We start from the raw sequence: 14,369 nt of genomic DNA, 5'->3' as shown, positions 1-14,369 counted from the left end.
ATTGGAGACATCCTCAGGGGCCACAAGGCCGTCATTCGTGACCGTCAAGCCAGAAACTGGTGAGTGGACCTTAGTGCCAGATAGCCGGCGCAGGCTACCCCAGACAACAGAAGAAGGAGTAAAACTGTTGAAGGTGCTTGTGAAAGCAGCCCAGCTGGCTTTCTTGCTTTCTTTAATAACACGACGACACTGCACACGTAATCGTTTATAATTGATACAATTCGCCATTGTAGGGTAGCGTTTAATGGTGCATAAAGCACGCCGACGAGCACGTAAAGCATCTCTACATGCTGCAGTCCACCAGGGGACCGGTACGTGACGTGGAGAAGAAGTAGTGTGAGGGATGGAATATTCAGAAGCAGTGAGAATGACTTCTGTGAGGTGTGGGACCCGACTATCGAAGCTTGCGAAGGTTTGATCCTGAAAGGTCCCTGGAAGAGAAGAGCCCCCAGTCTGCTTTGGAGATGTTCCAACTAGATGAGCATGGAGAGGTGGTATGATGCAGGAGACGGATAACACAAGGGAAGTGGTCGCTCAAATATGTATCAGAAAGTGCGTACCACTCAATCCGGTGTGCAAGTTGAGTAGTACATATAGAGAGGTGTAAATGGAAATAGGTGTGAGTTGTGTCCGAAAGAAAAGTAGGGGCGCCAGTATTGAGGCAGACAAGATTGAGGTGGTTGAAAAGGTCTGCTAACAGGGAGCCTCTCGGGCAGGATGCTGGAGAGCCCCAAAGGGGATGGTGGGCATTGAAGTCTCCAGTCAACAAAAATGGTGCAGGTAGCTGAGCAATAATTTGCATCATGTCTGCCCTGGTAATGGCAGACGACGATGGAGTGTAAACGGTACAAATGGAAAATGTAAAAGTGGGGAGAGTAATTCGGACGGCAACTGCCTGCAGGTCGGTGTGCAATGTGATGGGATCATAGTAAATATCTTCTCGGACCACCAACATAACCCCTCCATGAGCCGGAATACCTGCCACAGGGGGTAGGTCAAACCGCACAGAGGCATAGTGTGCCAAGTCAATGTGATCGCATGGGCGTAGCTTCATTTCCTGGAGAGCTACGACGAGCGGACAGTGCAAGCATAGCGGCAACTTTAAGTCCTCTCGGTTGGAGCGAATGCCGCGAATATTCCAATGAAGAAGTGCCATCGTGAGAAGAAAAAGAAAAAGGAGAAGCAAGAAGATGTCACCTCGAAGGTCGCTGAGGGCCTGGCTTCGAGTGAGCACTGCCGCCACTATCAATAGGTGGAGAGTCATCGTCCATTTGTTCAATAGGTTCGTCGGCCATCTTGTTAAGATGGCCGGGAGGGGGAGCTTCTTCCGCCAGTGAACGGCCAGATGTTCAGCTACCAGCGGTGTGGCCAGGCGAAACGGATGACGGCCTGGGGTGGCAACCGCTGGGTGGCACAGGAGAAGAAACACGCCTTGGCAGAGAAGGAGAACTTTGCTCCCTATGAGCCTTCCTGGAAGGTCTTCCTATGAGCCTTCCTGGAAGGTCATTTAGTCTAAGTACTGGTTGATGGCTGGGAGTTCGAGGTACATAGGAAGTCTTCACGAGATGGTTCCTTGTTGAAGGCCCATGCATCTGACTTCTGGGTCTTAGTCTTGGCAGAAGCTGATAAAGGTGCTTGTGTCTTAGGGGTGACGGGGGAAGAGGAGACGTTGACCGGGCGATCTTAGCATTGGCCGAACGGACGATCATAGTGCTAAAGGTCAGATCGGATGTCTGCGTCAACACCTCCCTGGCAGTCCGAGGAGAGGTGAGGACAGTACTGTATTTCCCCGTTGGGAGCAGTGTGGGCTTCCTACTAACAAATAGCTTGCGAGCAGCCGAGGTGTACACTTTCTCTTTGACCCGAATTTCCTGTATACAGCATTCATCCTTGTAGATGGGACAGTCGCGGGAGGACGCTGCATGGTCACCCTGACAGTTCACGCAACAAGGAGACGGAGGTGGACAGTCACCCTCATGGGCGTCCCTGCCACAAGTGATGCACTTAGCCGCATTAGAACAAGACTGGCGAGTGTGATTAAAATGCTGACACTGGTAGCAGTGCGTAGGTGTCGGGACATATGGGCGAACAGAAATAACCTCACATCCCGCTTTGATGCGTGACGGTAGCTGAACACTATCAAAGGTCAAGAAAAGTGTCCGGGTCGGTACAAGGTCATTGTTGACCTTTTTCATGACCCTATGGACAGCCGTCACACCTTGCTCAGCGAGGAAAGACTGAATCTCCTCGTCAGTCAATCCATCGAGGGATCTAGTATATACCACACCACACGAAGAATTCAAAGTGCGGTGAGCCTCCACCCGGAAAGGGAACGTGTACAGGAGTATGGCCCGAAGCAGTTTTTGTGCCTGAAAGGCGCTCTCAGTTTCTAACAACAAGGTACCGTTATGCATCCTGGTACAAGACTTGACAGATCCGGCTATGGCATCTACGCCCTTCTGAATAATGAAAGGGTTGACAGATGCAAAATCCTTTCTGTCCTCAGATCTAGAAACTACGAGGAACTTTGGGGCAGGCAGTAGTACTTTTGTCACTGGTGGCTGGTCAAGTTTCCATTTTTGGGCAGACGTCGAGAGAGAAGAAGAAGAAGATAAATCCATTGCGGAGGAATCCCCGATGATTGCCAGCGTCTCCGATGGCTCCTTCCTTGTGGGGACCCTCTCAGAGGGTGCTCCCGCCTTAGGTGAATGTTTACACCTCAGGTCACACTTCCCGAGAAATGGATGGAGGGACCAATTGGCATGGTCAGAAGGTGTCAACTCAGGCAATCACCCCTCCCTGAGCCTGGCCTTTACCAGGGGTATGTGCATGCCTTACTTGTCTACCCAGGGCGGGGAATTATGCGTTACCCCGTCACCGGCTATGCGTGTGAAAGCGTGGGTTGGCCTTCAGGCACGCACAGGGAGGAAAGAAGATAGAGGAAAAAAAAGGGGAGAGCGGGAGAGAAAGGACAGACAGTCTGAAATGCCGAGGCGGAGGCCAGAGGGTGAAGAAGACGGCGAGGCACGGAGGAGGAGGGAGGCACGGAGGAGGGAGGGAGGCACGGAGGAGGAGGCAAAGTAAAAAGGAAGGAAGACAGTGAGAGGGAGAAGGACAAAGAAAGGAACCAAACAAAGGAAGGAAGAAACCAGAATAAGTGAAAAACCAAAATTACCACAAATATAAGTCGTGAAACCGTCCGTCTCCGGACGCAGGCACAAACTACCCCCTTGAGGGGGAGGGACTCCGTTTAGTCACCTCTTACGACAGGCAGGAATACCTCGGGCCTATTCTAATCTCCGAACCCGCAGGGGTGGTGATGAGTTTGACTGAGTACTGAAAGACCTGAGTCAAAACAAGGCCCCGAGAATAAACAACATTCCATTAGAACTACTGATAGCTTGGGAGAGCCAGCCCTGACAAAACTCTACTATGTGGTGAACATCATATATGAAACAGGTGAAATACCCTCAGTCTTCAAGAAGAGTATAGTAATTCCAATCTCAAAGAAAGCAAGTGTTGACGGATGTGAAAATAACCGAACTATCAGTTTAGTAAGTCATGGCTGCAAAATACCAACACAAATTCTTTACAGACGAATAGAAAAACTAGTAGAAGCTGACCTCGGGGAAGATCAGTTTGGATTCCATAGAAATGTTGGAACACGTGAGGCAATACTGACCCTACAACTTACCTTAGAAGATAGATAAGGAAAGGGAAATCTCCATTTCTAGCATTTGTAGACTTTGAGAAAGCATTTGACAATGTTGACTGGAATACTCTCTTTCAAATTCTGTATGTGGCAGGGGTAAAATACAGGGAGCGAAAGGCTATTTGCAATTTGTACAGAAACCAGACTGCAGTTTTAAGAGTCAAGGGGCATGAAAGGGAAACAGTGGTTGGGAAGGGATTGAGACTGAGTTGTTAACTATCCCCGATGTTATACAATCTGTATATGGAGCAAGTAGTAAAGGAAACAAAAGAAAAATTTGGAGTAGGAATTAAAATCCATGGAGAAGAAATAAAAAGTTTGAGGTTTCCCAACAACACTGTAATTCTGTTAGATAGCAAAGGACCTGGAAGGACAGCTGAACAGAATGGACAGTGTCTTGCAAGGAGGATATAAGATGAACATCAACAAATGCAAAACAAGGATAGTGAAATTAATCAAATTAAATCAGGTGATGCTGCAGGAATTAGATTAGGAAACAAGTTTTGCTATTTGGGAAGAAATAACTGATGATGGTCGAAGCAGAGAGGATATAAAATGTAGACTGGCAATGGCAATGAAAGCATCTCTGATGAAGAGAAATTTGTGAACATTGAGTATAGATTTAAGTGTCAGGAATTTTTTTCTGAAAGTATTGGTATGGAGCATAGCCATGTATGGACGATACATAGTTTAGACAAGAAGAGAATAGAAGCTTTCAAAATGTGGTGCTACAGAAGAATGTTGAAGATTAGATGGGTTGATCACATAACTAATGAGGTGGTACTTAACAGAATTTGGGAGAAGAGGAATTTGAGGCACAACTTGACTAGAAGAAGTAATTGGTTGGTAGGACATGCTCTGAGGCATCAAGGAATCACCAATTTAGTATTGGAGGGCAGTGTGGAAGGTAAAAATTGTAGAGGGAGACAAAGAGATGAATCAACTAAGCACATTCAGAAGGATGTAGGTTGCAGTAATTACTTGGAGATGAAGAAGCCTGCACAGGATAGGGTACATGGAGAGTTGCATAAAATCAGTCTCTATACTGAAGACCACAACAACATTAACTAATTGCACGTGCTCTGTATAAGACCTGATGCAATTGCTGCATTATGATCAACAAGCTCGAGATATTATATCAAACAGCCTAAAAATTACAACTAAACCTGGAATTGAACTCTGCATCTCTGCTATTCTAACTCTAAACTGCATATGCTCTACTAACTAGACACCACTGTTATATTCAATTGATTTAAAGAATTTGTCATACATGTGACTACAATTTTACCAAATTGGTGTTTCTGATGTCCATTTTCTACCAAAAATCTTCTTTCCAGTATGTTTGGCAATAATACAGGTTTAACTACTGACGTAAGCCATTGTTTTCAGGACAAACATACACTGAAAATAAGAAAGGGATTAAATTTTATTACACGTTTTTGTATTGCTAGTAGGCAGGAAGTCATACTGTGAAGTCTGAATGCATTACTCCACCAGTATTTGAAGTTGTTCTGACTGTATTGATGATTTTGATTCAGGTACTGGCTGAGTAACACCAATGTTTCCTGGGTTTTATTGACTGGTTGGTATACAAAGTTTTAATTTTGAATTCATTCTGTGTTTCTTATGCTGCTCTCATTACAATTATTTTGGCTTAGTTCAACTGTGCAATAAAGCACTCTTTGCATTCATAGCAATTTTCTATCTGCTACTGAAGCATGATGCGTCCTCCCCAGGCCTCTCCATCTTGCTCACATATTTGTCATAAGACAGTGTAAAATATTCTTTAAGTTTTATTGGAGATTACCTTTCTATCTGCATAAAAGTAATGAACTATGAAGTACTATCAGATAACTATGATAATGTTCATTTTTAGTGACTCAATTTCATAACCACCAGTTCCTTTATATTTGGATAGTTCATCAATAATGACAGACTTATGAGGACTTTCTCTAGGGCACAGCTTTATTGACAATGTAAGGCTAACATGAAAGCTGTGTGGGTACAACGAAGAGGAGGAAATAAAGGGAACTTTGTAGGAAAGACATTTTACCAGTAATTATTACTGTTATCTTTTCTTTCTACGAAGTATTACAGGTCAAATTTTCTTGCTTTCAACAGTTCTCTTCTTAAAATGTTATGACTTATGTGGTTAAATCATAAATATTATCTGTATTTTCTCCAGTTTCTGGCTACAATATAATTTGCACAAGTGAATTTGATGTATCACTAAGATTACACACCTAGCAAGAGCTTGTATGCGAGCCTCCAGTCTCTCCGTCTTTTCAGTGTGCTGCCTTTGTTTCTCTGACATTTCAGCTTGCAGATGTGTATTTGTTTCTTGCATCTGCTCCACCAGCTTCTTCAGTGATCTCGACTCTGCCTGCAACTCTTCTTTCAAGGCTAGCACAGTGAACAGTGCCTCACGAACTTCACCTGTCACATACAAAATACAGTACAGTAAACAACGACTCAAATCAAGCTTTAAACAAATGAAGAGGAACTTCTATCCATCAGGCAATCTTACACATCCCAAAAAAGACAATTTCAGAACTAAGTACAAAAGGAACTGAGATCTCAAGTCAAGGTATATCCAATATGAAATAACATCAGCATATTATTACTTTGATGGCTTTTAGATGCATTCTTTTATTTAGCCAGAGGACACACACACATACACACACACACACACACACACACACACACACACACACCTGGTACAATGTTGCTGTACCAGTGTGTGAGTGCACTGTTCTGGGACTGCAGTTCTGGATATTGACTAGGGCAAGAGGTTGTGTAGGGTGCAGTGGGTAAGGGGAGAAAGGAGGTGGGGAGTGGAAGGGAGGGTTGAGGAAGAATGGCAGATAATTTGAGGGAGGCAGGTAGGTGCACGAAACATGAATGTGGTAGGAACTCTAGCACTGGTGAGCTGTGGATGGTACATCTACAATGATGAGAATTCCCTTGCCCAGTATGCTGCAGTTCTCAGTAAGGCCTTCACCAACTACCATTATATCCCCCCCCCCCCCCAATTAGGCATTGGCCAACTGGTGCTATTTTCCCTCCAAAATTTAGTCTATAGGCATATTTTGTACACTATTTCCTCACATCCCCATAAGTTGTCCTCAACAGGCAGTTGCAACTACAAATCATCCAGTACCATCCTGAACTGGAACAACTAAGCCAATTCCTTTGGCTTCAACTGTCTGTTGTTGTGAAGAGGAATTAGGACCATCCTACCCACAATCCCCCCTCCCTCAAATTGTAACTTGCTGCCATTCAATCCAAGCAACATACTGACCAATCCTTAAGCTATATCCATTCCCAACTCCTTGCCATATGTGTCATATCCCCTTGGAAGACTCAGGTGCAAGATCTGCTAAGATATGTTCACTCAGCACATCCTATTTCATTCCTGTTACAGACTTATCCTATCCCATCAGGGGCAGAACCACTTGTGAAAGAAGTTGAGTCTTGAAAGTAGCTCTGCTGCAATTTCTGCACAGCTTTTTATGAGAGCATGACCACCAATCAGCTGTGGATCTGAATGAAAGGCCACTACCAAACTTAGGCCAAGTGCAGATCTGACAACCCTGCACTCTCTCCATCCTCTGTTTGGACACCACCACCACCACCACCACCACCACCACCGTTTGATGTACAAACTCACCATTGCCAGTATACATGCCATATTCCTATCCCACACTTGCTGCCTTCCTCCGACTGTCAACTGCCCTGCCTCCTACTCCCCGCCTCTATTCTCCCCTCATCCACTCCATCTGACAACCACTCATAAGAATCAACTTGCAGAACTGCAGCCTGGCACAATTTATTCAGCCAGTGCTTGTCTACGATGCAACACCTCTACTATTTAGTCAGTCATTACCTTTGCTTCTAAATTATTTAGATTCTACAAACACTTTCCGTTACCATATTTACGAGGGTCATTTAATAATTAAAGAGACAAATTGGTCTGGGGAAAAAGCTGTTAGTAGGGCAAAGTTTGGTACTTTTATGGCCTTAAATTGGCAACACTGGGATGAGCCCTGATCAGCTGATGTATCAACATTATTTTGTTTATAACCTCAAAAATACATTTTTAAGACAGCGAGTCTGCTTGAAATATCCAAATTACTTGAACAACGTTCTGTTATTCTTTTTTTTTTTTTTTTTTTTTTTTTTTTTTTTTTTTTTTTTTTACTTGCTGAAGGTGAGAAACCAGTGAATATATACTGTAGAATGTCTGAAGTTTATGGTGAAGGTTGTGTGAATAGTGCAAATTTTTACAAGTGGGTAGATTCAAAAATGGTCGCAACTCAGTGACTGACGACCACCGTGCTGGCCGACCAGTTGCAGTTTCAACTATCTCACTTGAAAGTTGAACTGATGACATTATTCATGCCGACCGCCATGTGACTGTGGAAGTGATAGTTGATAAAGATCAGATTAGTACTGGTACAGTTCATAACATTATCTGTAACAAGCTGAAGTACCGTGAAACACGTGCAAGATGGGTCCCAAAGGAGTTGACGTGGCTACACAAGGAAGCCAGGTTGAGAGTGTGCACAGAGCTAAAGGAACATTACGAAAGAGAAGGTAAACACTTCAACAAAATTTTAACTTTTGATGAAACTTGGGTTCACTATTATGAAGTAGAATCAAAAAGACAAAGCCGGGAGTGGAAGCCCAACAACCCACCTGTCCAGAAAAAATTTCAAAACCAAAGCATCAGCACAAAGTCACGTTAATGGTGTTTTGGGATGCTGAAGGTCCAGTTTTGTACAATGTACCTCCAATAATACTTCGATTTGCTTTTAAACAAGGTGAAGCCAACCATGAGAGAGAAACTGTGACATTCGCCTGCTTTTTTTTTCTTTGGTGTCTATGTAATGCATTGCTATACTGGCTGAAAAATCGAGGGTGGAAGTTCCACACTGACTACTGTAAAAATGACGTAGCCAACAATTGCATAGTTATGTTTCACAGTTCTTTACTTCCACTGTTCACAATCCCCCCTCCCCAAATATTACACAGTTAATATGGCCAGTTCACTATTGGTTAACTTTTGATAAGCCTCATTAATAGTTTACACGAAAACATCACCATACTGCTACAACAGTTTACCATTGAACACCTATGAGCAATAAAACCTAACCACACAGTTCTAGCAGAATAATACAGTACATATGACACTATTGAACAGACACTGTCATTATTTTAACACACGGCCTATTTGTGTTATATTTATTTCACGGTTCTGTTGATGCATTGTTGTTGATCAAAAAAATACAGGTTTCTTGTCTGGAAATTGGCCATGGACTGACTGTCTCTGGACCAAAAGTCGAGCCTTTATATATCCTCACAATAACAGATACTGAAACTATAAATTGTTCGATGTTTAATTTACAGGAATTACAAGTAAAACATAACTCATTCAGCTAACTGAATCCACTTAAAAATTACATCTTTTAAACAGTTTCTTCTACAATAAAGGTTAGGCTGAATTATTTGTTTAAATAACAAAATTAAAAGACATATTACACAAACAATGCTTTTGACAAACCTGCTAAATATTTTGGAATTAATTAAGGGCAGGCTTTGCAAATATGTTTTCGAATAGAGCCAAATAGATACTTAAAGAATCCTAGTGGTGGTTCTTCCAAATGTTTATAACTAGTACAGAATTTATATTTGTTTGTAAGTCAACAATAGAATTTAAGTTATGAAACAATTACTTATTTCACCCTATAACAAAAGATATTAACTAGGAATAGTCAAAATAAATTAGGAAACTGATTACATACACAAACTAAGCACAAAATTAAATCTGGTGCTATATTCATTAAGACTGAGGGCCAACCTTTCTCTTTTATGAAATTACAGATTATACTCTTGTGTGTTAATGGTAATGAGTCAAAAATGAAAAGATGAATTTAAGGAGGCAGATGGCAAAACAAGAGAGGAAGTAAAGAGATCCCAGCTTGCTTCATCACAAGATGATGTGGATCTCAGAAGAGAGGTGCGATTCTCTAGCAAGACAACGCACGTCCTCATATTTCTCAACTAACCCATGAAACCATTGACAAAATGGGCTGGAAAATACTGCCTCATTCCCCTTACAGTCCTGATTTAGCACCTAGTGATTTCCATTTGTTTGGTGCACTGAAAGAGGCATTATGTAGGATAAGGTTCCAGGACAACGAGGATGCGAAAAGTTTGTGGAAAATTGATTCAAACATAAAGCTAAAGAATTCTTTGCAGTTGGAATAAAAAAGCTTGTAGCCCACTGAAACAAGTGCATAAATGTTAAAGGGGATTACGTTGAAAAGTAGAAAAAGTATTGTTTTGCTTTTTTTCTCCAGACCAATTTGTGTCTCTAATTACTGAATGACCCTCGTACATCAAATCTGCCAAATAAACTTCACACGGTCCTGTTCAAAATTCCATACCACTTGCCTCGATGTTGACCTCATCCTCACTGAAGGTCAGCAACACACTTCTGTTCACATTAAATCCACTAACAAACAGCACTAACGTTTTCACAGTTGCTGTCCTTTCCATGACAAAACTTCTCATACAGCCTTGGCATTTGTTCGGATGCAGACTACAGCAGGGATGGCAAAGGACTAAGCTTATGAGCCATGACATGGCACAAGTGCCATAGCACTCGGCCTCTCCACACATTTCCCTCACTGTCACAGCAAGATATCTTAGCACTAGGAGGGGGAAGAGAAGTAACTGCGAACGTGCCACATTTAAGTAGCCATGCAAATTATTTTTGCCATACTGAAGGCATAATTCTTATCTGGTATGTAGTGTCGGTGTATGGAAAGATACAGACAATTTCTCAGATTTTTGCACTTGGGTCGACACGAAACTGTGACTTAGTTTCACAATAAAAATGTCTTTCTTATAAAAAATCAATCAAAATTTATAGCAATTTTGCAACCTCATTATGGGGACATGAAAACTCTACTTGAGGAAAGCAATGCAGAAGTCCTGGAAAGTTTTGACATAAAAGGATTTGTCATTAAAATGGGAATTACCTCAAGTTCAATCAGTTATATCTGCATTTGCACAATGGCCCTTTCAACTGAAAAGGCAAACAATCTTTAAAACAGATGTAAGATTGACAGTGTTCTCAAAATATTTCGGAAATTATCCTTTTAATTCTTTCAAGGCCACAATGATTTCTTCAAACCTCATTTCTTTAATGGCAGTGAGCTAAGAGAACTGTACTGTGTTTGTCAGAGTTTGTCCTTTCAATAATGTAATTTTCTTTTTAAATGAAACTCTCTCAAATCAGAAAGAAGTTGTTTCTCACCTTGCAAAGTCTTATAGTGGCCAGGGTGCAGTCAAGTCCACTTAAAATGCTAGGTCTGCAGTCCATTCTGGATGTCCTGATTTTCAATCCTCCACTTCTTTTTCCTTCATAAATTTAACAATGAGTTTTAAATCAAAAAATTGTTCCATGTATGCCCCTTGGCTTAATAACATACTTTGTCTTTATATAAATTCTCCACACTCTTTGTTCCACCAAAAACTGTTGTAACTGACAGTGGAATAACAACAATATAAGGAAAAGATATATTCCCACTCACCACGAAGATGACAAGATAAGTTACACACAGGCAAAACAGATAGACTGTTACATTTTCAGCCAAAGCCTTTTTCAGAAAAGGAAACACAAACATACATTCACACAAGCTAGCTCACTTCACACACAAATGACCACCACCTCCGGTAGCTTTGAGTCCGAATCTGTCAAACCGAAGAGAGTTGTGCCAACTGAAAAATACTACACTGCAGTAGTAAATGAAGTGTTGCGCTGTACCTAGTACTCCTGGGAACAAATGTGAAAAGCTGATACAGGCGAGTCTTGCCCACATGTGGCCCTCACACTCAAGGCGTGTTCAATTTGGCATGCCATGGCTGGCCCTGCTTTACAGCAACACACCAACTTTCTCATCTCAGCCTTCACTGTATGTAACTAGCCCACCAGCATAGTAGAAAAGCAATTTTTCCTGAGTCATCACATCCAATGCTATTACTGCTGATCCCTCCACAAAACAGCTTAGGAGTACACCTCTTGTCACTCAGTACTATAGTGGTCTTCAATGCAATATCCTGGTTATAACCTATCCTCCTCCTGCACCCATTTCCTGCCCTATAGCTCCTATGCCTGTGACTGTCCCTACTGTAATACTTGCCCTATGCACTCTCCTACCACTACCTATACCAATCCTGCAACAAAGACCTAGGTGCTTGTTTCACCATGCATGCCATCTGGATTATTCTCACAGACACTAGCCTCTGAGAACTCTGCAGGTGAGAACTGGCTTTACAGCATGTCCCAATTCTCACCATCCACCTGGCCTTAATGTGTGTTAATTTTTCTTGGCCTCTGAGTTTCTTCTCGGAAACTATATCTTTCATCACTAACTTTTAGTTTTCTAGATCTTTTATAAAAAAATTTAATTTTCTGAACCAAAGGAAGGTAATTTTACTCTCATCCTTTTATGATCTCCACTCCTTGGCCCTCTGCCACTGCTGATTTTCAAATTAATTCTTAAATGGTCTAGTTTCTTCCCGTCTGTCCTCTCTTGATGAATGAGAATGTGAGGCCATGAGTCATCTCCCAGCTAGTGGATACTGTACAGGAAGCCCCCTGATTCTGAAAACTATCATTCTTGTCACTTGTGTTGCTATATCTGCCACTACTTGATAAGTGAAATGCCAATGTCTTTAAGAAATTTCTGTGCCTCATTACTTCTCTTTTAGCCACTCCCATTTTGTTATGCACATCTTGTGTTCAACAGTGAATTGTTATATATATTAGCTCAATAAAAAAATAAATGGATGATACAACTCAGAATTCACACTGTGCATTTATTGTTACTGACAATGAACACTGTAATACGAGGATAAATCAAGGTTAGAAGATGATAGTGTTCTGTGAACATACGGATCTTAAAATAAGAAATGAACTTAGTTGAACACAGAGTGACACAAAATTTACTGTGGTGTATTTAAAGGAATCGTTTTGGTATTTGCATGATCTTAGCAAGGTAACTGCTGCAAAATATAAATCCATAGGGCTGGATAAAGATTTAAACGCCGCTCTTCCCAGTGTCTTTAACAACTTTTATGACACAATAAGCAGGATTTAAGATACAATGAGTCAAACAATACCTTACCAGATGGACTCTCAATCACAAACTGTCAACCAGTAAGCTGAATTGTATCCAACACTACAAGTACAGTATTAACAGTAACTTCAAAAAATTACCTGTAGGAGGTCGTGTACTCACCATTAACTTGGTAGTGACCATGGCTGTCTTGGGTACTTCTAGAGGATGTCAGTTCATGTGGGGACATGTCCACTAGATTTGACTGCAATAGCTTCTGTGTGGCCAGAAGAGCTGCAGCAGCTCGGTCAGTGTCCTGCAAAAGATATTCTATCACTAACAGTATTATGCACTACTTTGAAGCTTTTGGATGATAATTTCAGAAAATCATGTAAAATTTCAGCTAAAATACAACTTTCCATCCAACGAGTCCTTTACTTCAAAATTCACAATCAGTGGCATCAACTCTGTCACTGATTTATTTCTCTGCAAGAACACCATGATATATTTCTTTTATTTGACTTCTCCACAATTCAATCAAATAGAATTCTTTACTACTTTTATTGTGTTCCCTAATTCATTTCATCTGTTTGTTTTCGAGCTTTGATCATGACAGAAAAAAATTCTATTTCTCCTCCAATCTGAAAAGTAACAAGTTTGATGTTTTCTGTAAGTATGCCTTCATGATACAACAATTCTATGAAGTTTATGTGTTTCATATTTTTAAGGTAAAACTCCTAGCATTAAAAGCCAGTACTGTGGAACCTCACTTTATGAGCACCTCCCAAACTCGCGAACTAGCGATGTTTTGCTTAACGGGTGACAATGATTTAGTGTTAGGTCACCAACTGTACGCGCACTGCAGGGGAAATTTTCAACAATATGAGCATCCCCATGAACCATGGACCTTGCCGTTGGTGGGAAGGCTTGCGTACCTCAGTGACACAGATAGCCGCACGGTAGGTGCAACCACAATGGAGGGATATCCGTCGAGACCAGACAAACATGTGGTTCCTGAAGAGGAGCAGCAGGCTTTTCAGTAGTTGCAGGGGCAACAGTCTGGATGACTGACTGATCTGGCCTTGTAACACTAACCAAAACGGTCTTGCTGTGTTGGTACTGTGAACGGCTGAAAGCAAGGGGAAACTACAGCCGTAATTTTTCCCAAGTGCATGCAGCTTTACTGTATGGTTAAATGATTATGGCGTCCTCTTGGGTAAAATATTCTGGAGGTAAAATAGTCCCCCATTCGGAACTCCAGGAGGGTACTACTCAGGACGACGTCGTTATCAGGAGAAAGAAATCTGGCGTTCTACGGATCAGAGTGTGGAATGTCAGATCCCTTAATCAGGCAGGTAGGTTAGAAAATTTAAAAAGGAAATAGATGGGTTAAAGTTAGATATAGTGAGAATTAGTGAAGTTCAGTGGCAGGACGAACAAGAATTTCGGTCAGGTGAATACCGAGTTATAAATACAAAATCAAATAGGGGTATTACAGGAGTAGGTTTAATAATGAACAAAAAAATAGG

General features: G+C 41.7%; 1 protein-coding gene across 1 annotated transcript in view; it reads right to left on the bottom strand.

Moving 5' to 3' along the window:
* LOC124780818 (sorting nexin-29) overlaps positions 1-14,369 on the bottom strand; it is a 182,118-nt gene that overhangs the window by 52,755 nt on the left and 114,994 nt on the right. The window contains 2 exon segments of the mRNA XM_047253810.1: positions 5,956-6,148; positions 13,024-13,156. Coding sequence (XP_047109766.1) covers positions 5,956-6,148; positions 13,024-13,156 — 326 coding nt within the window.

This window comes from Schistocerca piceifrons, chromosome 1 (assembly GCF_021461385.2).
Source record: "Schistocerca piceifrons isolate TAMUIC-IGC-003096 chromosome 1, iqSchPice1.1, whole genome shotgun sequence".
NCBI classification, from domain to species: Eukaryota; Metazoa; Arthropoda; class Insecta; order Orthoptera; family Acrididae; genus Schistocerca; species Schistocerca piceifrons.
The sequence above is the reverse complement of the archived record's forward strand: the minus strand, read 5'-3'. Positions and strand labels throughout refer to the sequence as shown.